At 35.3% G+C, this 26,327-nt stretch overlaps 1 protein-coding gene across 14 annotated transcripts in view; it reads left to right on the top strand.

The window, feature by feature from the left end:
* Nucleotides 1-26,327, top strand: part of RAB3GAP1 (RAB3 GTPase activating protein catalytic subunit 1) — a 100,601-nt gene that overhangs the window by 29,788 nt on the left and 44,486 nt on the right. For 6 of the 14 annotated variants that reach the window (XM_078327932.1, XM_035305054.3, XM_078327930.1 and 3 more), the window contains 4 exons: nt 1,714-1,846; nt 4,341-4,411; nt 21,633-21,752; nt 23,533-23,698. In XM_078327932.1, coding sequence (XP_078184058.1) covers nt 4,383-4,411; nt 21,633-21,752; nt 23,533-23,698 — 315 coding nt within the window. In that variant the 5' untranslated portion in view covers nt 1,714-1,846; nt 4,341-4,382. Of the gene's footprint in view, nt 1-1,713; nt 1,847-4,339; nt 4,684-21,632; nt 21,753-23,532; nt 23,699-26,327 lie in introns of those variants that run through there. The other 8 variants (XM_078327927.1, XM_054257685.2, XM_035305053.3 and 5 more) reach the window with 2 other exon arrangements.

Below are 26,327 nucleotides of genomic sequence, written 5' to 3'. Positions count from 1 at the left end.
CATACTGTTTTGGTTACTGTAGCCTTGTAGTATAGTTTGAAGTCTGGTAGCATGATGCCTCCAGCTTTGTTCTTTTTGGTTAGGATTGTCTTGGCTATATGGGCTCTTTTTTGGTTCCATATAAAATTTAAAGTAGTTTTTTCTAACTCTGTGAAGAAGGTCAGTGGTAGGATGATGGGATAGCATTGAATCTATAAATTACTTTGGGCAGTATGGTCATTTTCACAATACTGATTCTTCCTGTCCTTGAGCATGGAATGTTTTTCCATTTGTTTGTGTCTTCTCTTATTTCCTTGACCCAGCAATCCCCATTACTGGGTATATACCCAAAGGATCATAAATCATTCTGTTATAAAGACACATGGACACTAATGTTTATTGCAGCACCGTTCACAATAGCAAAGACTTAGAACCAACCCATATGCCCATCAATGATAGACTGGATAAAGAAAATGTGGCACATATACACCACAGAATACTATGTAGCCATAAAAAAGGATGAGCTTGTGCAGGGACATGGATGAAGCTGGAAACCATTATTCTCAGCAAACTAACACAGGGCCAGAAAATCAAATACCACATGTTCTCACTCATAAGTGGGAGTTGCACAGTGAGAACACATGAACAGAGGGAGAGGAGCATCACACACCAGGGCCTGTCATGGTGTGTGATGGGGGACTAGGGGCGGGTTAGCCATTAGAAGAAATACCTAATGTAGATGACGGGTTGATAGGTGCAGCGAACCACCATGGCACATGTAATATACCTATGTAACAAAACTTCGAGTTCTGCACATGTATCTCAGAACTTAAAGTATAATTAAAAAATTAGGATTTTTGATATGTATCATACATGACAATTCAAATCCTAATGAACAGATTGATCTTTGATATACTTATGTAATAATACACATTTAGAACACTTAAAATAGGATTTAATTTAATTTAGAATTATACATATCTTGCCAGGAATATGTATAAAACATTCAGGTGTTTACATTAGGTATAGCCATGAAAAGGTTTTTAAAATAGTAACTCACAGATTCATTGCTTATACATTTTCAGTCTAGCTTGTGAGTATCTGTGCTTGGCAAGTTGCTTGGTTGGTATTTCCACTTGGTTGGTGCTATGCTGTAATGACTGTTTACCTCTTTATTGGAAAAAATAGCTATGGGGCATTAGAAGCCCTATGGGAAAAATCCTTTTTTATGGTTAGGGTTATGTTTAAGAAAGGGGCTCTTTGGAACTTTTAATTACTATGTTTTCCATTCAAGAAGTTGCTGTTCAAATGGAAAGACTTGAATACCAAAGCTTGATAAAGAAGCAGGAATCTGTTAAATAAGTGCTACAGGTGTCATGCCACTTAAGTTGATTGTGCAGATTGCTTCTTTATGAAGCAATTTCTGGTGTCAAATAATGCTTTATGCTAGTGATATAGTCATGATTTTATATAGAAACGTCTTAGACAAAAATATTAATCTTTGTAAGTCCCTTGATAGTTAATATTCTAGAAGAATTTTCAAAGGAACACTGTCATAAATCATTTATAAAATAATTTTCTCTTGGTTGTATTCACTTTTATGTTTTTCTTTTTTCTTTGATTGTATGGAAGATATTTATATAACAGAAAAGGGGGAAATATCCCTGTGGTTAGTAAATATAATGATAGCTATTGATTAAGGTAAATGTTTTTCCATTTTATTATTACATATAGGGTATATTTACTTCTGGCACATGGGAAGAGAAATCAGATGAAATTTCCTTTGCTGACTTCAAGTTCTCAGTCACTCATCATTATCTTGTACAAGAGTCCACTGATAAAGAAGGAAAGGATGAGTTATTAGAGGGTAAGTTTTTTCTATATAATTTTTAACTTCTGATTTTTAAGAATGGCTATAATTTCAAATTACGAATTTAGTTTTCTTCAGTAGTATCCTCTGGAGCTGTTTTATATAAGCAGAGTTGTTTCACTACATCTGAGGTGCAGGATGAATTGCAGTGTTATTCATTTTTTAATTGATTAAATCAGCTCATATTTATTGAGTACCTACTTACAAGCCCTGTAGAACTCAAACTTAAATGAAACTTACATTCCAGTATGGGAGATAAGACAGATAAGTAAGTAACAGTAATAGGCAGAAAGTGATAAGTGCATCCTGATGTTCAGATAAAGTTCTACTGGAATTCAGAGGAGAAAATATTACTTTTAATTGGGAGATCAGAGAAGGTGTTCTGGAGAATTAAGCAAAAACGTTTAGCTTTGAAGTATTACAAATAAAGGAAAATCTGTCTATTGATTAGAGGTTAGTGTTTTGGATTTACTCCAGATTTTGGAGTCAAAACAAATGGATTAAAATTTTGTTTTTTTTCTACTTGCTAGTTAGTTGACCCTTCTAAGCTTGAGTATCTCAGTTGTAAAATGAAGTAATACTACGTGGAGGACTAATGTGAAGATTTGGTAAGAAATTGTACATAAGCAACTGTCTCAGTACTTGACCCATGCCAGATACTCAATAAATGGTGTCTGTAATTGTTAATAGGTCAAATCATCCAAAATCTTCTGTTCTTAGGTAAACTAGTACATAACAGTGAGTAAGCAAGATACTGAATAAATATGAACTTTGGAGCTGCAAGTTAAATACCTTCTTTATTCACTCAGCAAATAAATAGGCATAATGTGTTAAATTTTTTATGATCATAACAGATTATCATTTTTAAGCTCAGACGTGAAATATCTGTGCCTTTTCTTGTATAGGAATAGAATTATGTCACCTTTTCTATTATGTATGTTCTTCTTAGAAACAAAACAACTAGATAACCTGTACATTCAGATTCATAAACCGGGACAGATAACATTAACCATATATACATATATGGAAGGTAATTATAAAGCAAAATAAAATAATTAAGCCAGAATGTGAATATGAGAAATTTAAGAGGAAGAGGGAAGTGTGTGCAATTGGTGGGAGGTCTCATAATAGCCCAGCAATTTTTGGGTTCAGCATTCTGCCAGTTAATGAAGGAAACTATTCAAGATATTGAAAATTTAAGTGCTATTAATTTTTTTTTTGAGACAGTCTCGCTCAGTTGCCCAGACTGGAGTGCAGTGGCACAATCTCGGCTCACTGCAACCTCTGCCTCCCAGGTTCAAGCGATTATCCTGCCTCAGTCTCCTGAGAAGCTGGGACTACAGGTGCGCGCCACCACAACCAGCTAATTTTTGTGTTTTTAGTAGAGACAGGGTTTCACCATGTTGGTCAGGATGGTTTCGATCTCTTGACCTTGTGATCCACCCACCTTGGCCTCCCAAAGTGCTGGGATTACAGGCGTGAGTCACTGCACCCTGCCTTTAAGTGATGTTAATTTAAGGGAAGATCATACATCAAGGAAAAGCTGCTGTAGTAAAAAGGCTTAGAATCCGTGTTCTGAGATGAACAGATGAAAGAGACTGTAGCACAATGAAGGTGAATGAATTGCAAACTAGTTAAGGCATTGTTTCATGTGTACATGTACAGTGCAGTTTTCTTTTAATTTGGTTGTGATTGAGTTTGTAACTAATGGTGAGAGTTACAAGCCAAACCATCAGCTCAGTTTTAGAGACATACATTTAAAACTATATTATCAGAGGTTAGGAGATTTGAGCACTGATCATTTATTTTGTTGGAGTTGGCTGTTGCTCTTGGTCTGAAAAGCATCAAATTGTTAACATTTTCTTTAGTCTTTTAGCAAAATAAAAAGTATAGATTTGCTAAGCAATGATAGCCATACAACAGAAATTATTTTTATGCATGGATACTATTCTTTATGCATTGAATTTATTATGTATTTATGAGTATAATGATCATTGATGTTAGTGCCTTATCATGGATAGTAATTTAAGTATGTAAACATGGGTTAGAAGTGGGAAGCCAGGTAGAAGTTTTACAAGAACATTTAAGATGGCCAGGGGGCCTAAAAAGGCTAGATATGGGAGGTGATACAGAGTTGACATCTCTCTAAATAGAATGTTGAAGAAAAGTAGAGGCAAGGGCAGGAAGGCTGAGAATAATAAATAAAGCTTTCTGGTAATACTGAGGAATTATGTGAGTTGTGACTCAGAAGCAAAAAAATATTATAAACATGGGAGTGGCATATGTCTTTTTTATAGGCTATGATTGTTTGAAGAAAAAAAATGAGAGAGAAATCCTTCTCCCCCTACTCAAGAGCTATCTTTACATATAAATCTTAAAGCAATATCATAACTTCATGGCCTAGCAAGACATGTTTATCCTTAAAGCATATTTTAGAACTCTGTCTAATAATGAACACACTAACTTTTTTTATTATCATATGTTTTTGTAGATGTTATTCCACAATCTATGCAAGATTTGCTGTGTATGAATAATGACTTTCCTCCAAGAGCACATTGCCTGGTAAGATGGTAGGTGGTATCTATTTTACTCAGATATCTTTTAGTTGTGTGTGTTGCAGGAGACCTCAACACTGCCCCCAAGTTCACTGATTTGCTAAGAAGACTCAGAGGACTTAGCAGCTGATTTATTACAGAGACAGGATGCAAAGCAAAATCTGCAGAGGGAAGAGGCACATGAGGCAAAGTCCAGAGGAAGTACAAGCTTTTAAGAGCCCTTTCCTAATGGAGTCAGGCAAGATGTACTCATTTCTCTCAGCAACAAGTTGTGACAAGGCATGTGAAACAATGTCTCTCAGGAACAATGTTAAATGCTCAGCACCCCGGGGGTTTTTAATTAGGGGCCTGGTCATATAAGCACACTTTAACTGGTATATACCAAAATTTCAGGCTCCCAGAAGGAAAGCAGGTATGCAGCATAAATCACATTGTTTGCTAAACAATTTAGGCTTAGCGAGTAGCGTAATCAGTTCTGGGAATGGTGAGAACCCTCCCCAAATCCTAATTCCCAGATGTTGGCCAAGAGCTAACCTTGCAAACAGGTTTTTCTTTTTTATTTTTTTGGTTTGTTTTTTCTTTTAATTATTATGGATATATAATAGTCATACATACTTATCTTTTTTCAAAAGAAATGATAAATATGCTTGAGGTGATGGAGTCACCAATTAAACGTCCAATTCCATTCTTTTAGTTATCTTGAAAAATACAACAAATTGTTAACTATAGGTGGCTTATTTTGCTACTGAATTCTAGATCTTACTTCTTCGATCTAACTGTATTTTTGTCCCATTTACCATCTCCTCTTTATGCCCGGATCCCCACTAGGCCTCTGGTAATTCTACTTAGAGATATGTCATCTCTTTATCACCTCCCATATCTAGCCTTTTTAGGCCCCCTGGCCATCTTAAATATTCTTGTAAAACTTCTACCTAGCTTCTCACTTCGAACCCATGTTTACACACTTAAATGACTATCCATAAAACACTAACATCATTCTGTTCTCTTAGCTCCATGAGTTCAGTTTTTTTTAGCGCTCACATGTTAGTGAAAACGTGTAATACTTGTCTTTCTATGCCTAGCTTATTTCACTTAAATGTCTTCCAGTTCCTTCTATGTTGTTGTAAATGACAGGATTTCATTATTTCTGTGGCTGAATAATATTCCATTGTGTATATGTACCACATTTTCTTTATTCATTCATCTGTTGATGGGTATTTAGGTTGATTCCATATCTTGGTTATTGTGAATACTGCTGCGGTAAACATGGAAGTGGAGATACCCCTTCAGTATACTGATTTCCTTTCTGCAAGCAGGCTTTTTTAAGGATAGCAGTCACAGGCCTGCTGGTTCATCTTTTCTGCCCAATATATTTCATAATCCGGGGTAGTGCTTTACAATAGTCTCATGACAAGCATAGAACATTTAAATATCATAGAAATTTTAATACATATTACTGAATATTGAAATAAACTCAGTGTATTCGATATTGATCTGTTATGTGATAAAATCAAAACTCACTGTGTTTAAACTATAAATGTGATACATTAATATAAGAGGTACAGTCTTCCCCACCTAAAATATCTGCAGTTTTGCTTTCTGCAGTTTCAGTTACCTGAGATTAAGTGTAGTCTGAAAATATTAAATGGAAAATTTCAGACAAAAACAACAAGTTTTAAATTGCATGCTATTCTGAGTAACATGGTGAAGTCTTGGGCCATTCTGCCCTGGAGGTGAATAATGCCTTTGTCCAGTGTATCTACACTGTATACACTACCTGCCCCAAAGGCACTTAGCAGCCACCTTGGTTATCAGATGGGTGAGTATAGTACAATGGAATATCTTGAGAGAGAGAGAGAGAGACCACATTTATATAACTTTTATTACAAAATATTGTCATAATTGTTCTATTGGTATGTGTATATATAGGAAAAAACAGTGCACACAGGGTTTCATACCATCTGCAGTTTCAAGCATCCACTAGGGGTATTGGAACTTATCTCCCACAGATAAGGGAGGACTATTTACATTACATTTAAAAGTCTCATCCATCTTTTTCAGTTATTCCAAGTGTCTGTGAACTTGCTTATTTTGGATGGAGTGGTCTTAAAGCATACTACCACCAGAATGACCCTAGTAAAAAGAGTATATGCTTAAGAAAGGAGACCTAGTTAAAGGAAATTTATATACTGGTTTGAAATTATTCTATTGGTATCAGTTGGCCTTTTAATTTTTTTTTAATTAAAGAAGAATTCTAAGGGAGGGGACAATGATACTGTGTTTATCTTTTTCTTCATTTCATATAGTAAATAGGCTGTGTAGTACTTAAAGAAAATTATTTGCAAATGCAGGTAAATTGTGTACTGTTTCATAAATATTCTGCTTTTACTATGCCGTTTAAAAAATTGTGCACTTAAGCAACTTAAACAACTAAAAAAGAAATGTAATAATTACATGTATTAATGTAATTCAATCCTTCCACATTCTGTTCTGGCCTTTTAAAATATGAATATGTACATTTAACATGACTAAATTTATCAGAAGGCAGCATAGTATCAGAGCATGAGCTTTGTATGCATTCATTCATTCATTCATTCAACATTAATTTAACACTTACTGTTTGGCTACATACTGAATTAGGTTTAATTCCTAGCTCAGTCACTTAGTATTTCTACAACTTTGGGAAAGTTACTTAATTTCTTGTAGTTTGTTTCTACACTGGTAAAGTAAGAATAATAAATAATATGCACTTTCAGGTAGTTGTGAGGATCAAATAAGATAATGGCTCTTAGTATGTTTATCAAAATCTAAATGCTATTACATGATTTCAGCCTTTTGATATGTATTTCCTCAAACTGACACATAGTCCATGGTCAAAATACTAAATGAAGTAATGAAACCTTTCTGTATATTAATATAAATAACTTGTTAGTAGGGTGTTTTTTTGTAGCCTTTCCATTTACTTTTTGTTTGTTTGTTTTCATTTACTTTTAAAAATATTTTTTATATTAACATATAGTAAAATGGACTTTTTTGTGGAGGTGAACAGTTCTCTGAACTTTATTTACTAGTACCAAAATCAGGAGATAGAACAGTTCCATAACACCCCCTTGCCCCTGCCACCAAAAACCCCTTGTTGTCCCTTTTGTCTCTTAGGCATAGGCACACTCTTCCCACTGTTTTGTTTTTTTTTTTTTCTTTAAGAGACAGGTCTCTCACCCAGGCTGCAAGTGATTGCAGAGGTGCAGTCACTCCTGGATGCCAGTGATCCTTCTGCCTCAGCCTCTTGAGTAGCGAGGATTACAGGCGCACACCACCATGCTTGGCTAAGTAGTTTTTTAATTTTTTGTAGAGACAGCATCTTGCTATGTTGCCTGGGCTGGTCTTAAACTTTTGGCCTCAAATGATCCTCCTACCTCAGTGTCCCAAAGTGCTGGGATTATAGGTGTGAGCCACTGTACTTGGCCACACTCCACACTTATAATTCCTGGAATCTGATCTTTCTATGTCACTATAGTTCAGTCCTTTTGAGAGTGTCATATAAATAGGAGTTTACTGTATGTAAATAGGACTCTCTATATAAATAGAATTACTGTATTTAACCATTTGTGACTGGCTTTTACAACTCAGCATGGTGCCTTTGAAATCCTTTGAGGTGATTCTGCTTATCAATAGTTTGTTCCTTTTTATTGCTAGTAGTATTTTATTGTAAGGACTACCACGCTGTTTACTCATTCATTTGTTGAGGGATATTAGGATTATTTCTAGGCGCTGGCTTTTTTTTTTTTTTTTTGAGACGGCGTTTCGCTCTTGTTACCCAGGCTGGAGTACAGTGGCGCAATCTCGGCTCACCGCAACCTCCGCCTCCTGGGTTCAGGCAATTCTCCTGCCTCAGCCTCCCGAGTAGCTGGGATTACAGGCACCCGCCACCATGCCCAGCTAATTTTTTGTATTTTTAGTACAGACTGGGTTTCACCATGTTGACCAGGATGGTCTCGATCTCTTGACCTCGTGATCTACCCGCCTCGGCCTCCCAAAGTGCTGGGATTACAGGTGTGAACCACTGCTCCCGGCCCGGCTTTGGCATTTTTAAACAGAGCTATACTGTAAATATTTCTATACAGATTTTTGTGTGAAAATGCATTTTAAGTTCACTTGGGTAGATACCTAGAGTGGGATTGCTAAGTCATGTGGTAAGTGTATGTTTATAGGAAACTGCAAAACATTTCTAGAGTAGCTGTACCATTTTGCATTCCCACCAACAATGTTTGAAAGTTGCAATTTCTACATCCTTACCACAACTTGGTATTGTCATTTTTTTTTTTTTAGCCATTCCTAGTGGGTACATAGTGGTATCTCATCCTAATATGTATTTTTTTTTTTTTTTTTTTTTAGTGACCCGCCCGCCTGGGCCTCCCAAAGTGCTGGGATTATAGGCATGAGCCACCACACCCAGCCTCTCATCCTAATTTTAATTTTGAAATCTTTCATGCGTTTATTTGCCCATTTATATTTTCTCTATATTACAGTGTCCAAGTCTTTTGCACATAGTTTAATTGGGTTGTTTGTAACAGATAAGACTGTAACTTACCTTTTCATTTCTCTTACGATGTCTTTTTTATAACAAAAGTTTTAAAATTGAGTGAAGTTCACTTTATCAATTTTTAATTTTGTGGGTTGTGCTTTTGGTGCCATATCTGAGGACTTTTTGCTCTAGGCACAAATCTTTATCCTATTAAAAATTATTTTATTTTGGAATTATTCAAAATCTGAGGGTGAAAGCAGCTGTTCATGGATGCTGGGGATGGTGGTAGCAGATCCATTACCTGGTTGGCAAAAGGGGTGGCGGTCGCCTGTAGTATTTGTTCCAAAAACCCTTAATCTCAATATATCCATTTTGATATTTAGATCTTACCTGATTTCTTTAGCAGTGTTTTACAGTTTTCAGCATGAAGATCCTATAAATGTTATATTGTGTTTTACTTGCTGCTTTTTTACAAAGGAGCTATTATAATGATATTTTTAATTTTTTACATTTTCAGTTCTTTACTAGTATGTAGGAATATGGCTGATGTTGAGGGGTTGACCTTGTATCCTGTAACCTTGCTAACCTCAATTACTAGTTCTGGGAGTTGTCATTTCTTTGGGATTTTCTATATATACAATCACTGTCTCTGAATATGAATAGTTTTATTTCCTTTCTAATTTCTGTTCTTTTTTAAAAATACATATTGCAACCTACCATCAAGCAATCTAGTCATTTTTTTTTTTCTTTTTAAAACTGGCTAGAGTTTCCAGTAAAATATTGAATAGGATTTGCTCATCTCAGGGGGAAAGCAGTTAGTCTTTTACCATTAAGTATGATGTTAGCTGTAGGTTTTATCATAGATGTTCTTTATCAGATTGAGAAAGTTCCCTTTTGTTTCTGCTTTGCTAAGAGTATTTTATTATGAATTGATGTTGAATTTTGTCAAATGCTTTTTTTGTTTAAATTGATAGGATTATTTGTTTTTTTCTTTAGATTTTTAGTATGTTGATTGCATTGATTGATTTTTGGATACATAACCAGCTTTGCATTCTCAAGATAAACTCCACTTCTTCGTGGTGTAATTTGTATTTCTCTCTCTCTCTCTCTCTCTCTCTCTCTCTCTGTGTGTGTGTGTGTGTGTGTGTGTGTGTGTGTGTGTGTGTATTGCTGTATTTGATATGCTAATAGTTTGCTGAGGACTTAAGTGTCTGTGTTCATGAGGGATGTTGGTCTGTAGTTTTCTTTTCTCATGCTTTGATTTTGGTATCAGAGTAATGTTGGCCTCATAGTGTGAGTCAGAAAGTATTTAAGTATTTTGTTCTCTTCTATTTTCTTTGAGAGAGTATGCAAAATTGATTTTTTTCTTTTTTAACTGTTTGATAGAATTTGCCTTTGAAACTTCCTGGGCCTGGCATTCTCATTTTATGGAGTTGTCAGTTCCTCCTAGGGTCTAGGATTTAAGCAGAGATCTCAGTTCCAGTTCCTTTGCCTCATGTATACCCATATCCCTGAGAAGTCATTCAAAACATTACAACCTCCATAGTGATAGTGATTTGGATTGATGGAATAAACCTAAATATAAAGGATATAGAAGGAAGCTTGTGTGTTTAGGTTATATAGCAGAGAAATTGGTAACCTTATCGGTAAGATATGCAGCTTCCAAGTCCCAGGGCCTCATCAGGAGAGGCACAGTTATGGATGATAATAGTCTGAGTGATATTGTGCTTCTGGAAGTCGAGTTTCTGGGCCTAACCTAATTTATATTTATTATGAGACTGGGACATTCTTGGACATAGCCTAATATGGATACATGCCAGAGACCACTTTACCTGGCCTGGGTATACCTCATCACCTCAGAGTTATATAATTCACATATGACTGCTAGGCTAAAATACATGGTATTGTCAGACATAAGCAGACTTTTCTTTCATCATTCTTGTTCTTTCCAGTCTAGCACAGCATACTCAGCTTTGCAAACATTTTTATAAGTCAAATTAACAGACTTTTAACAGCAAAAGGCTTACCCTGTAAAATTCCAGCTCCCACTGTTCAGCTGTTAGAGCCTATAGCCAGACCTGATCCTCCCCTGGTATTTTTCAGTCACCTTTTATGCTCGCTTTTGCCTTTCAGTATATTGTTTGTTTCTGTTATCCAGGAAACTCCTTTTCATTCTTTCAAATTTAGCTGTGTATTTTACAAAATTGTCATATTTGATAAGGTATTTCTTTGTGTTTTGGGGCAAGGAGGGCCTGTGTCATGTCAGTTGGTTGGAAGTCATGTCATGTGGTTGGAAGTCACTTTCAGTTTTGTCTTACTTGATCTTTCTTAAAGTTTAGAAAGTCAACAACAAAGCTATTGAGAACTGTTTAAAAATTAGGCATATTTAAAGTGTGTGTATTTTTTTTTATTCAACGAATGTTATTTTTAAACATTTACTGTGATCTAGATATGGGAATATCAACGATAAAACATGGTTCCTGCCTTAGTAATCTTTGGGATTAGTATAAAGGGAGTAGACAACAATAACATTTTGTGATAAATGCTCTCATAGAGGGCAGAACACAAGGTTTGATGCAAACTCATAGGAAGTACTTGTAATTCAGACAGATTACGTCAGAAAAATGTTTCCAGACAAGGTGATACCTCAGCTGAATCCTGAAAGACAAGTGAGAATAAGCCAGGTGAATAAGCTTAACTAGTAAGTTAGGTAAAAAGATACTTGAAGCAGAAGGAAAGCGTTAGTAGAGGTGATGATGTTTAAATGAACTCTTGAAACTTGCAGGTAGTTTGGTAAGGTTGGTTATGGCAGTAGAGAGTTGGGAATGGGGAAAGATGAGAAGGACTTTGGTATGTAGATATTTTAAGACTAATGTGAACTGGATATCTTAAGAGGATTTCATAATATTCTCCTACTTCTGTTTTATTCATAGAATTTTTGTTGTAACTTAATAAGTGAATTTCTCAAAAATTTCAAGGATACAAATTACTTGTAATGTGTCAGAGATACTGAAGAGTAACATGCATAGAAGTTTTCACGTATACATTTATTTAAAATTAAAGTAGAACAAGTTAAACCGGAATTAAAGCAATGATGGTGAAAATCTGAGAACGATTTTGCAGTATAGGCATCTTTACTTATTTATATTCAACTATACCATAAACATACAATTAGTATAGGTTGAGCCTGTCAGAGTAATTTAAAATTAACATATGATTTACTTACATTTTCAAATCAGATTCTAGAAAATAGATTTTTGGCATTTATGTTCAATGCTCAATTTTGGTAGTTTGAGTTTGTCTGTGATCTATATCTATTTTGAGATCTTCTAGTGTCAGTTTTCATATCAAACAGCTCCCAGATTAGCTCCAAGCCTATTTAACTTTGTTAAGGGTGTTTTATAAAAATGGACTTTAAAAGATATGTGAGCATGATCAATTTTATGTTCTTGGCAGTGTAATTGATCTTAATGATGTGATTTGCTGGATGAGTCTTGCAGCCTTCTAATATACCTATCCTTTAAACACTTTTTTTTTCTTTAAATGCCTTCTAGTGGGTGTTTCCTGAAACCATCGTTACAGATTTATTATCTTGATTACTTTTCATAATATAAATAACCCTGGAAATGACATAGACTTTAACCGTAGCCAACATTTACGTCCAAATGTAAATTCATAAGCAGAGTTTTTAATGGGAAGGTGTGGTAGGCAAGATAATGAACCCAGCTAGTCCCCAGAGATGGTCCACGTCCTAAATCTTAGAACCTGTGAATATAAGTTATGTGTCAAGATGGATTAAGGGAGCAGATGGAATTAACACTGCTTAGCAGTTGACTTTAAGTTAGGGAGATTTATCCTGGATTATCTGGGTGGTTCCAGTGTAATCACAAGAGTTCTTAAAATTGGAACAGGGAGACAGAGGAGAGTTAGGGTCATATTGCAGTGAGAAGAACTGGTCCCAGTGATGTAGGTTTTGAAGATGGAAGAAGAGGGCCAAAAGCCAAGTAATGAGGGTGAGCCTCTAGAAACTGTAAAAGACCAGGAATAGATTCTCTGCTGGAGCCTCCTGAAGGAACACAGCCTTGCTGACACCTTGAATTTAGCCTTGTGAGACCTGTGTCAGGCTTCTGACCTACAGAATATAGGATGATCAACCTGTGTTATTTTTAGTCACCAAACTTGTTCTAATTTCTTACAGCAGCAATCTGAACTAATACAGAAAGTAAGAGCGTGAAAGCTGTAGACAACTGGAGAGGCGCTATTGAGAGTAGAAAAATACACTGAAAAGACAACTAGGTTTAAGGGAAGATACATTTTGTCCCCATGGCTCTGCCTTTGTCGAGCGTTGTCTTTGGGCTTTCAGCTTCAGTCATGCTTTATTGATCACCACAAAGAAACAGTCCATAAATAATCCTGTGAATTATTGAATAATTATTATGGCTTTTAAGAAGTATTTATTTTTGTGATTTTTTTTTTTTTTTAAATGAAGATGGAGTCTTACTGTGTCCCTCAGGCTGGAGTGTAGTGCCGCTATCTGGGCTCACTGCAACCTCCGCCTCCCGGGTTCAAGCAATTCACCTGCCTCAGCCTCCCGAGTAGGTGGGACGACAGGCGCATGCCACCATGTCCAGCTAATTTTTAGTATTTTAATAGAGAGGTGGCTTTACCATGTTGCCCAGGCTGGTCTTGAACTCCTGAGCTCAGGCCCACGCCTCGGCCTCCCAAAGTGCTAGGATTACAGGTGTGAGCCACTGCACCCAGCCTCATTTTTGTAATTTTTAATGTACTTTTTTGCTGTCAATAGAGATACATGAAAGGTCCTTAGGGCTATTCTAAAATGCTGATTTCGCAAAACTGTCAGGTTTTGCGAAATCAGCATTTTAGAATAGCCCTAAGGCCCTGTAAAATGTTCTCATTTTTCCAAAAGTGAATGTTAAGAGGACTTCTGGTAATGGCAGTGTGAAATGGTTAGTGATTCCTCTTTACTAAAGAGGAATTTTTTTAAAAAGGCATTAAACTGGACAGAACTGTCAAAAAACAACTATTTCTGGCCCCTCTTCCTATAGCTGTTTCTTTCACCTCCCTTCTTCTCCCTAACCTATGTTGGTGATAACTGAGCTTTCTAGTCTAGATTGGCCATGAAAATACCACCTCTGTTGCCAGATGAGCATATTTAATTTTTTACTAGGGGAGAGGGAAGGCACAAAAACTTTTGCCTTTCCCAATCAAAAGGAATGGATTTGGCTGGGAACAGATGGGTAAAACCTGTACCTTTGTTAGACCAAGATTGCATTCCCAGTTCAAGGCAAGTGATGGATTAGTCAGAAATTTAACAGGGAGATCTTGTATTACAGCCATAGAAAGACTGAGATACCATCTCTCTACACATCCCTAGATGACAGAAAAACTACATATATGCAGGAGAGACTGAGCAGAGCCCAAACTTGAGTGCTGGTTGCAATTTTGAATGCATTCCCTAATCTACACACATTTAGCAGAAAGTAAAAGGAAAACCTTATAGGCTTAGGTGTTTTGGCATGATCTGTGACCAAATTATTGGTTTACCCACAAACTGTATAGACAAGAGGTAGTCCCTAGAGAGCCAGGCTGAAATATTGAAAATAAGAATAAAGCAATGGAATAGAGATATCAGAGACTGCACTCTGTTGAGAAGACACTTTCCTCAGTGTAAGTCCAGGCAAGTTACTAAATGCAAACAAATTGGAAAAGCTAACAACCCTCAGAAAAGTTCAACAGAATCTGATTTTGCAGTAATATCAAAATGTACGATTTTCAACCACAAATTACTAGATGTACAATGAAACAGGAAGTGTGACCATACAAGGGGAAAAAATAGTAGAAATGGATTCTTAATGGGCCTAGATATTAGATTTAGCAATAACATCAAAACATTTATTACAAGTATGTTATGAGAATCGAAGGAAAGCGTTTTCAAAGAATTAAACCCTAACAATGAGTTACATAATAGTCTCAATAAATAGAAGCTATAATAACCAAATGGCGGCCAAGTGTGGTGGTTCAGGCCTGTAATCCCACCACTTTGGGAGGCTGAGGTGGACAGATCACTTGAGGTCAGGAGTTCGAGACAGCCTGGGCAACATGGTAACACCCTGTTATCATGTTACTAAAAATACATAAATTACCTGTTACCATGTTACTAAAAATAAATAAATTAAAAAAAAAAATTGCCAGGCCTGGTGGTATGTGCCTATAGTCCAGCTACCCGGGAGACTGAGGTAGGAGAATTGCTTGAACCTAGGAGGTGGAGGCTGCGGTAAGCTAAGATACTGTTGTACTCCAGCCTGGCCAACAGAGCGAAACTCCATCTCAAACAAGCAAACAAAAAAACAAATGGAAACTCTAGAATTGAAAAGTATAATTGATATGAACTTTCTTCACATTGGCTCAAAAGCAGATCTGAGATGATAGAAGAGTTGGTAGATTTGAAAAATTAACAGAAATTGTCCAGTCCAAAGAACAGAGAAAAACGTTTGGAGAAAAAAAGAATAGAACCTCTGTGATCTGTGGATCAGTGTCAAGTGTTCCAAAGCATGCATGTAATGGGACTCCCAGGTGAAGAGAAAGAAAGTGGTAGAAAAACAAATTTGAAGAAATAATAGCTGAGAATTTTCCAAATTTGATTAAAAACACCCAAAACCAGCAGCCTTAGTGATAAACACAAAAGAGAACCACCCATACTAGAAATAGTATTGGCAACCTGCTGAATCCCTTAGATGGAAAGAAAATCTTGTAGGCAACAAGGGAAAAATGACTTGTCATGTACAAGAGAACAGTACTCTTGGTTGACTTCTCATCAGAAACAGTGAAGGCCAGAGGGCAGTGCAATGACACAAAGTTCTGAAAGGAGCTCACACCTGTAATCCCAGCACTTTGGGAGGCTGAGACAGTTGGATTGCCTGAGCTTAGGAGTTCACGACCAACTTGGGCAACATGGTGAAACCCCGGCTCTACAGAAAAAAAAACAAAAAACAAAAAATTAGCTGTGTGTGACAGCTTCGCCTGTAGTCCCAGCTACTCAGGAGGCTGAGGTAAGAGAATTGCTTGAACCCGGGAGGCGGAGGTTGCAGTGAGCTGAGATTGCGCCACTGCACTCTAGCCTGGGCGACAGAGTGAGACTCTGTCTCAGAAAAAAAAAGTTCTGAAAGGAAAACAAAAACAAAAAAACAAAAACAAACCCACTATTGACCAATAATTCTATATCCAGTGAAACTATATTTCAAAAATAAAGGTGAAATAATGATATTGACAGAAAAATTGACAGAATTCATCCTTGCCTTACAGATAATACTCAAAGAAATAGAGGGTAACTTGAATCCATAGGAAGGATTGAAGAACATTGGAAATACTCTAGTAAATACAATAAATATATTCTCGTAATTTAAAAACAAAGTGTAAGATTGTTTAAGCAATAATTACATCAATGTGTTGTTAGGTTTATAAAATATATAATATGTAATACATATGGCAATATTGTACAAAGGAAGAGGGGGAGGGAATGGAGTTATATTGTATAACATTGCTAGATTTTACTAGAATTAACCTGAGTAGATTATAAATTAAAGATGTGTATTATAATATCTAAAAAAACTAAAAATAAATTCAAAAAAGGAGTTATTGATTGAAAACCTCCAATTTCCCAGGTGTTTTTGTAAGTGGCAGGTATTTATGTCTAAGGAATTGTTTTTTCATTATTTAGAACGACCATTTTTTGGTGATACAGTGTTTTGTGCATATACTTTTATGCCACTTTTTTTTGAAGGGGTCCTTAATCTATTTCTTTCTAAGATAATACATGTGAGAGTTGTAGAATGGTAGCGTTGAAGGTAAGTGGGTATGGTTTTATGATTTGTCTATGTGAGAGTAACAACAAATATATCAAATATTGGTTAAATTTTTGTTGTGGTACTTTTGGTCTTTATTGGACGAGGAAATAAAAATGCATCTTAAAACAAAATGAACAAAAATGAATGTTTGTCCTACCTTTGTCATTTGGAGGATGGGATGCTAAGACACATTAATATTTAAATATAGTATTTAGTATACATATGCAATCTGTTATTCAGATGAAACAGTTATGAAGACATATAATTGTGACATTTTCATTTGAGTTGATACATTTGACCTAATAAATTTAAGTTACTGGGCTAGAAATTTTAGGAAATATAAAGATTTATTAACAAAACTCACCCTAACAGGTATGTTGTTTTAATTTTGCTTCCCTGATTACATGTGATGGAACATCTTTGCATATACTTGTTTGCTATCTTTTTTTTTTTTTTTTTAATTTTTTATTGGATTATAGGTTTTGGGGTGTTTGCTATCTTTATATCTTCCTGGGTGAGGTGTTTGGTTGAAGTCTTTTGGCCTATTTTTTTTTTAAGTTGGATTATGTTCTTATTTTTGTTTTAAGAGTACTTTGTAGATTTTGGATAACAGTTCTCTATCTGAAATGCCTTTTGCAAATATTTTCTCCCTGACTATGGTTGTGTCTTTCATCCTCTTGATAGTGTCGTTTACAGAGCAGAAATTTTTAATTTTAATGAAGTCCAGCGTATCAGTTTGTTTTTTTCGTGGATTGTGCCTTTGGTATTGCATCTAAAAGGTCATCAACAAACCCAAAGTAGTCTATATTTTTATTCTGTGTTCTAGGAGTTTTGTAACTTTGCATTTTATATTCAGGTCTGTAATCCCTTTTAAGTTAGCGTTTGTGGAGGATGTAAAGACTGTCTGGATTTATTTTTTTGCATGTGGATGTCCAGTTGTTCCAGCACCATTTGTTGAAAAGACTATCTCCATTGTATTGCTTCTGCTCCTTTTCAGAGATTGATTGATAATATTTATGTGTGTCTGTTTCTGGGCTCTCTCTTCTGTTCCATTGATCTCTATTAGTCTGTTCTGTTTGCGAATACCACACTATTGATTTCTGTAGCTTTATAGTAGTGCTTGAAGTTTGATAGTGTTAGTTCTCCAAATTTCTTCTTCTTCAATATTTTATTATTATTTTAAGGGTTTTTTTTTGTTTTTGTTTTTGCTTCTGCTTATAAACTTTAGAATCAGTTTGTGGATATCCTTACAATAACTAGCTGAAATTTTGATTGGGATTGCATTGAATCTGTAGAAGTTGGAAAGAACTGGGTCTTGATAATACTGTCTTCCTATTCATGAATATAAAATATCTCTTTATTATGTGTTTGTGCATGGTGGTATTGGTGGTGGTAACTAATTATTTTGCCACTCCTCTATTGAAGAATAGGTTGTTTATACTTTACATACATCTTTTTGCATTTGTAAGAATGGTTTTGTAGCATAGATTTTGAGATATATAATTGAGTTTTGTCAATTTTAAATATTGATATATTCTGCCCTTTTGCTTTCCAAAATTAAAAAAAATTTTTTTTTATTAAGAGACAGGGCCTCGCTCTGTCACCAGGCTGGAGTACAGTGGTGTGATCATGACTCCCTGCAGTATTGACCTCCTGGGCTCAAGTTATCCTCCTACCTCAGCCACCTGAGTAGCTAGGAGTACAGATGCACACCGCCATGCCAAGCTGCTTTTTACATTTTTTGTGGAGATGGGGGTCTCACTATGTTTCCCAGGCTGGTTTGAAACTTCTGACCTCAAGCGATCCTCCCACCTCAGCCTAAACCTTCTTTTAAAGTTTATATCACCACCTGTGGCATATTCCAGCACTCTTGTGAACACTGGAGTCTATCAGTATTTTATATTTTTTGCCAGTAGAGTAACAGTGATATCTTGTTTTAATATTTATTTTTCTAATAGTGAGATTGAGCATCTTTATAGACTTATTAACCATTTATATTTCTTATTCTATAAAATGTATATGTTTTTTCTCATTTTTTATGTTTAATTTTTTTATTGTGGTAAAACACCCATAACAAAATTTGCCCTTTTAACCATTTCTAAGTGTACAGTTCAGTGGTATTGAGTATATTCACATTTTTGTGCAACCATCACCACTATCCTTTTCCAGAACTTTATCAGCCCATACTGAAACCCTGTAACCATTAAACAACCACTTCTCTCCTCTCCCTCTTAGCCACTGGAACCAGTATTACTTTCTCTCTGTATGACTGTCATTCTTTTAGTACCTCATATAAGTAAAATCAATGTAACATTTGCCCTTTTTTTACTGGCTTTTATTTCACTTAGCATAATGTCTTCTAAGTTCAGTTGTGTTGCTATATGTATTGGAATTTACTGTTTTTAAAAGTAAATAATATTTGATTGTATGTGTATACCACATTTATCCATTCATCTGTAGATGAGCATTTGGATTGCTTCTACCTTTTGGTTACTGTGAATAATTCTGCTATGAACATGGGTGCACAAATACCTATTTGAATCTCTGTTTTCATTTCTTTTGGATTTATAATCAGTGTTTTGCTGGATCAAGTGGTTAGTTTGTGTTCATTTTTAAAAATAATCTATCATACTGTTTAACTGTTTTACATTTCTACCAACAGTGCCCAAGGATTTTTATTTCTCTGCATCCTTGCTAACACTTATTGTTGGTTTCTTTGATAATAGCCATCCTAATGGGTATGAGGTGTTATGTCATAGTAGATTCAATTTGCATTCCTCTAAGATTAGTGATGTTGAGGATATTTTCATGTGCTTATTTGCCATTTGTATATTTTCTTTCGAGGGACATCCATCCAAGTCCTTTGCCCAATTTAAAATCTGGTTGGTTTTTGTCGTTGTTGATTTTTACTTATTTTTTTTTTTTTAAAGCTCCCACTTAATGTTTGTTTACTTTTGAAGAAGGCATAGTCTTAGGATTCAAGTAGACCTATTGAGAAAAAAGTAATGACTTAAATTGACATTCTAAAGATCATAAAGAAGAGAGTACATTTAACAAGTGATCCTCCCACCTCAACCTCCCCTGTTGCTGGGACTACAGGCACTCTCCATCATGCCCAGCTAATTTTCAGAATTTTTGTAGAGGGTTTTCTTGCTATGTTGCCTAGGCTGGTCTTGAACTCCTAAGCTCAAGTGATCCTCCTGCCTTGAACTGCCAAGATACTGGGATTACAGGTGTGAGCCACCATGCATGGCAAGGTAAATCTTTAAAGGACTTGTCAGAATTTGGGTATTTAGTAATGGCAGTACAGTGGATGAGGGGGAGACATTTTATCAATAGATAGAGGAAACAAAGGCTTAGGAGATGGAAGGTAGATCGCAGATAAATGGCAATTCAGCTTGGGTTGTTATTCAAGTATACAACTGTGTATACAACTGTGGCACTGTGTGTGTGTGTGTGTGTGTGTGTATACAGTAAGAAGATTGTTTGACAACAGCTGTCAGTGTTAAAATGCAAATGTTCTTTTATCTAGCAACCACTAGAAATTTATTATAGAGATATATTTGTAGAAAGAGACAGTTGCAGTATTGTTGCAGCAGCATGAAACTGGAAATAAAGTACTGATCAGTAGGGGACTGTCCTTTGAAACGAAGCTTTACGAAGTATATAAATATATATAATCTTATTTGGGAATAGGTGGTTACATGGTTAAATGAACCATTTCTGGAAGAATAACCAAGAAACTGTTGACAGTAATTTGACACCAGTACAGGGGATGGAACAGGGGGATGTTCACTTGTTTTGTTTTCTTTCTTTCAGGGACATTTGGAAAAAAGAAAACTATATTTTTCAAAGATCTTTAGAGCTTAATTTTTAAAGCTCTGTATTTTCATTATTTTATGCTGCCTCTACATAACTAATTTTGATTTTTAGGGCTAGGAAGGTAGAGGCAGCATGAGGAAATGAAATAAGTTTTTGTCATCCAAATAATAAACATACTATGAATTAAACTTTGTTTTTTAAATCATTACTGCTGTTTTAGGAATTGCTTGAGAAGAATGTTTATAAAAATAAGCATTAATAACTTCACATACCAGAGATTAAAATAATTTAGGCAAACGAGTAATATCATTCATAAGTTATTTTATTTATTTAAAAAATATTAAATAAAAATACAGAGTGAATAGGAGAGGAATTTTCAGTAGACCAGATCATCAATTTGACTATGTTTTTGTAAAAGCTTGGCAACAAATTTGTGACTTTAAAGGATGTGGCAACTGAATGACAAGTTTTAATTAATGTAGCTGTCATAGCAAGATTAAGCTGTTTTATGATAATTTTTTGACCCCTTTTTAATATGTGTTGAGTAAAAGAACACAAAAATTCCTTAATTAGGATTCTTAGTAAACTGTATTCTCACATTTAGACAAGACTTGTACATCATTGCTGATAATTTTCCTGCAGTTTAGGGAATCTGTCAAACTTTCCTCATTTGGGGACTTAATGCTGTCAGTTCATTAAAGCAAAATTTCAATAATTGCTTTCTTTTATCTTGTAAACTTAACTTTGAAGGCAAAACTGTTGTTTAATGGTTTTTGTGATATATGCAAATTGTTTCTAATTTGTAAAGAATAGAGGGGAACTAATAGGTGGATGATGGAAGAAGTGCTTCTTAAAATTGAGGTCTTTGTAGGTTGGATTGCCATTAAAAGAAACATCTGTAGTTTAAACCTGACTTGTTAAATTTTCTGTAGGGAAGTTTTTTTTTGTGTTTTTCAAGTAATGGATTTTTGTATCCTGAGGTTTCTCCTGTTAAATGCAGTAATTATTTTTTTAAGGTATGGTCTTCGAGAGTTCGTGGTGATTGCCCCCGCTGCACACAGTGATGCTGTTCTCAGTGAATCTAAGTGCAACCTTCTACTGAGTTCTGTTTCTATTGCCTTGGGAAACACTGGCTGGTGAGTGGACATTTTTTAAAACCTAGACAAAAAAGCTATTTTTAATAATTTACAAAGGCAAACAGTTATTAAAAGTTAGCTTTTTTATTGTAATTAGGAACTTAGTACATATATATTTTTAGTACATATATATATATATATATGCACATATATATATTTTTTTCAGTAGAGACTGGGTTTTCACTGTGTTAGCCAGGCTGATCTGAAATTCCTGATCTCAGATGATCTGCCTGCCTCAGCCTTCCAGAGTGCTAGGATTACAGGTGTGAGCTACTGTACCTGGCCTCAAATAAACTCTGTTAAGTTTAATTAGTTGAAAAAACTTTTTTAACAGTACACCTGCATATTTTTATACTGGAATTTGGTATATAAGGACAAAACTAATAAAACCTAAATGGAGGCCATTCCTTTTTCTTTCTTTCTTTTTTTTTTTTTGGGACAGAGTCTCGCTCTGTTGCTCAGGCTGGAGTGCAGTGGTGCGATCTTGGCTTACTGCAACCTTTGCCTTCTGGGTTCAAGCAGTTCTCCTGCCTCAGCCTCCAAGTAGCTGGAATTAAAGGTGTGTGCCACCACACCTGGCTAATTTTTTGTATTTTTAGTAGAGATGGGTTTTTACTATGTTGGCCAGGCTGGTCTTGAACTCCTGACATCAGGTGATCCACCCACCTCAGCCTCCCGAAGTGCTGGAATTACAGGCATGAGCCACCACGCCCAGCCAATGAAGGCCATTTCTAAAGATAATCTTACTGAAATAATTCAATGTGTATTTGGAATAACTTCTTTAAAAGTTAATTTTCAGTATTTTTAGGCTCTATTCTTAAATGAAAGTATTTAAGAAAGTGAAATTTGTTCAATCACTACTGTTATTTTGAGTTGTGTTTCATTTGCGTAGTGAATAGACTATGATACGCTAACTCTAAATCTACTGGGAAATAATTAATTTATAATAGTGGATGTACTCCGTGGTATATCCTAAGTGAGTAATTTTGCCTTTTAAAAAAAGGAATGGCTAGAATATTTACTAATGTAGCATTATTAACTTGGGGATGTATTTGTACAATCCTTTCTTGTTATTTAAGGTATTTATGTGTTACAAAGTTGCCACAAACACTGTTATCAATTCCTGACCTATTTCTCCTAGGTGAGATACAGACTTAGGTTCCTGTGAGCCTCTGGTCACATTTTTGTCAACCAATTGATACATAACCTTCTTTTATGTGTGTTTCTGTTTAAAGGTAGCTTATTTAATATACATTGTTGAGTCATTAACATCGAACTTGTAGCCAAAAGCAGTGTAACTTGTGCATGCACGAAGCTTAACACACATATTTTCTCTGTAAGGCACATCACAACCTTCTTGTGCTTAGGAGCCCTCCTTTATCTTTAGATGAAATGAAAAATCTTTCACTACAATATTGGCTTAATTTACATTGTTTAATACCTGTGAGTTAGGTTTTATTATTAATTTGGAAAGACTAATATTAACCACTTTTATTCAAGACAGTTTTCATTCTCATTTTTTCTGACTTTTAGTTAGCTGTTCTAAAACAATTTTCAGACTAATCAAAATACCTCTAGATGGTAGTTTCTTCAGTTTAGTAGTATAAGGAGAAAAAGGAATTAAGAATGTCTTTGTTATAAACCTGTGTTTTTGTTGTTTCCAGTTTAGTGCTTTTATAGTCTTGAGATTAAAATAATTTGGGAAAAATGTGAGGTTCAGGAGTTCAGGTTTAATGTTTAATGAGCTTCTATTCTATTCCCATTTAATCATATCTTGCAGTCAGGTGCCACTGTTCGTGCAAATTCACCAGAAATGGCGAAGAATGTATGTAGGAGAATGTCAAGGTCCTGGTGTACGAACTGATTTTGAAATGGTTCATCTTAGAAAAGTGCCAAATCAGTACACTCACTTATCAGGTCTGCTGGATATCTTCAAATCAAAGATTGTGAGTTGGCATTGATATTGTCAGTCTTATCTGAGATCCAGATAAAAGTAGAGATTTGATTGTTTTATTCAGTATATAGAAACATTTCTCTATAATATTGATGCTGTAATTGCTTGGAAGAAAGCTGTGAATACATAAATTACTTTGTAATTTCAAAGAAACAACATACCTAATTATATTTTTAGTGTACTAATGTCAAAGCAACAACTGATTTGTTTTGTTTGTTTAGTCTGTTAGTATTTATTGACTGTGTTATATCTTTTACTCCTTGTCCTCTCATGGTAATATTGCCAGTCTCCCAAGCTTAATGGGGTTCAGGTAGCTGCTTGTTTTAGCATTCGACTATGAGCTTCTTAAGGTCTAAACCCTTAGGATTTTGAATTGCATTTCCCCCCCTAAATCTTTGATTTAATTTTCAAGGTTAATCTGGCTTATATTCTAGGCCTGAGAGCAGCAGAGCTAAATGGAATATGCTAAATTCGTTCTTATATTCTATAGCAACAGTCTCTAGCTATGGAGGACTTGCCTGTGCTGCTCTGTGGGGAGTGGGAGAATGGGGACTGATTAGGGTTTAAGTTGAGGAGCTGTTTGTGAATACCACCAGAAAAGAGAGAAAGCTAGAAAACCAAGTAGTGGAGGGGATCCTCTGCTTAGAGAAATATTACTCTTAGGTTAATAGGATGCTGATTTAAATTTGGACTATGTTAAGTGCTAAACGTGACACTATCTCACTTAAGTGACCAGATTTGATTAATAAACTGACATCATGTGTTGCATGATGGCTAGTAATTACATTTGGTCACTTAAGTGAGATAGTAGCAGTTTTAGCACTTAAATATATAAGTATATTGATTATATACTTACATTAAGTTTTAGCACTTAAATATATAAGTATATAAGTATAATGAAGTGTATTGATTATAAATAAATATATTAATTAGGATATATAATTACATATGTGGCATTCCTGCCAGAATGTTTAACACACTATAAATCAAAACATGAGGAAACAATCACACATTTCCAAAGTGAGCTGTATATTGCAACAGTAACTGGTCAGTATCATGATAGGCAAAATAAAGGCTGGAAGCTATTTAGATTTAAGGAGATAATGGGACCTGACAGCTAAATGCAATGCATGATTCTTGATTGGATCCTTTATCAAAACAAAATAGCCAGTAAGGACATTATTGGGACAGTTGGGATGACTTTAATATGGACTGTATATTAGAAAATAGTATCAATGTTAAAGTTATTGAGTGTCATAATTGTATTATGGTTGTATAGGATAATGCCCTTGTTCTTAGGAATTACATGCTACAGTATTTTTTTCTTTTTCTTTTTTTTTTTCTTACACCTTATAAAAAAATTAACTCAAGACATGCTAAAGTATTTAAGGATGAATTGCCCCGATGCCTATAATTTACTTTTAGAAGGTTCAGCCAAAAAAAAGTCATATGCATAATACATATATATGGGAATGTGTGGCAAAATGTTTTATTTATTTATTTGTTTGTTTGTTTATTTTTTTAAAGACGGGGTTTCACCATGTTGGTCAGGCTGGTTTTGAACTCCCGACCTCAGGTGATCCGCCCGCCTTCGCCTCCAAAGTGCTTGGATTACAGGCGTGAGCCACTATGCCTGCCGGCAAAATGTTAATAATTACGAACTCTGTGAAAGTCATATGGGTGTTCATTGTGCTAGTTTTCCAACCTTTCTGAAGGTTTGAGAATTTTCAAAAGAAAAAGAATTATAAGAAAATAATTGCTGAAATTTGTTTTTTAGTAGATAACATTTGTTAAAAAGATACTTATGATTAGAATTTAATCATAAAAACATGTTTTTAGTGTTGAGGACCTAAATAGTGTAGTGGTAGGATTATCGCCAACCAGATAAATCCCTCTGATATTAAAAAAACATAATTCATTTACCAGGATAGCAAATTAGATTAAAAGCTTCCTTTTACCTCTCCACCCCTCTCCCAATTCTCTCCTCAAAATAACAACTGTTAGCAGTGGCTTGTGATTATCTCCATTAGAAAAATTACAGATGATTTTAGAGAATTCCATGTATATATGTAATTTTCTTTTCAAAAACCTTCTGGGTTCTGAAGTGCTGTAAGTACTGCTAATTCCACATATAGTTTGGAAATTTTTTGAAAAAGGCAAGTATGTATTAGTACGTTCTCCATTAGTTTTCCTTTGCTCTCATCAGAAGCCTTCAATTATATTTAAATTTTTTATTTTATTTGTTTATTTTATTTATTTTTTTGAGACGGAGTTTCGCTCTTGTTACCCAGGCTAGAGTGCAATGGCGCGATCTCGGCTCACCGCAACCTCCGCCTCCTGGGTTCAGGCAATTCTCCTGCCTCAGCCTCCCGAGGAGCTGGGATTACAGGCACGCACCACCATGCCCAGCTAATTTTTTGTATTTATTATTTTTTTTTTTAGTAGAGACGGGGTTTCACCATGTTGACCAGGATGGTCTCGATCTGTTGACCTCATGATCCACCCGCCTCGGCCTCCCAAAGTACTGGGATTACAGGCATGAGCCACCGCGCTCGGCCAATTTTTTATTTATTTATTTATTTATTTTTCAGTCTTTCTAAGGTTCAATTAAGGTATATATT

The sequence above is a fragment of the Callithrix jacchus genome, chromosome 6 (genome assembly GCF_049354715.1).
Source record: "Callithrix jacchus isolate 240 chromosome 6, calJac240_pri, whole genome shotgun sequence".
Lineage (NCBI taxonomy): Eukaryota > Metazoa > Chordata > Mammalia > Primates > Cebidae > Callithrix > Callithrix jacchus.
This window is presented reverse-complemented; position numbering and strand designations above follow the sequence as displayed.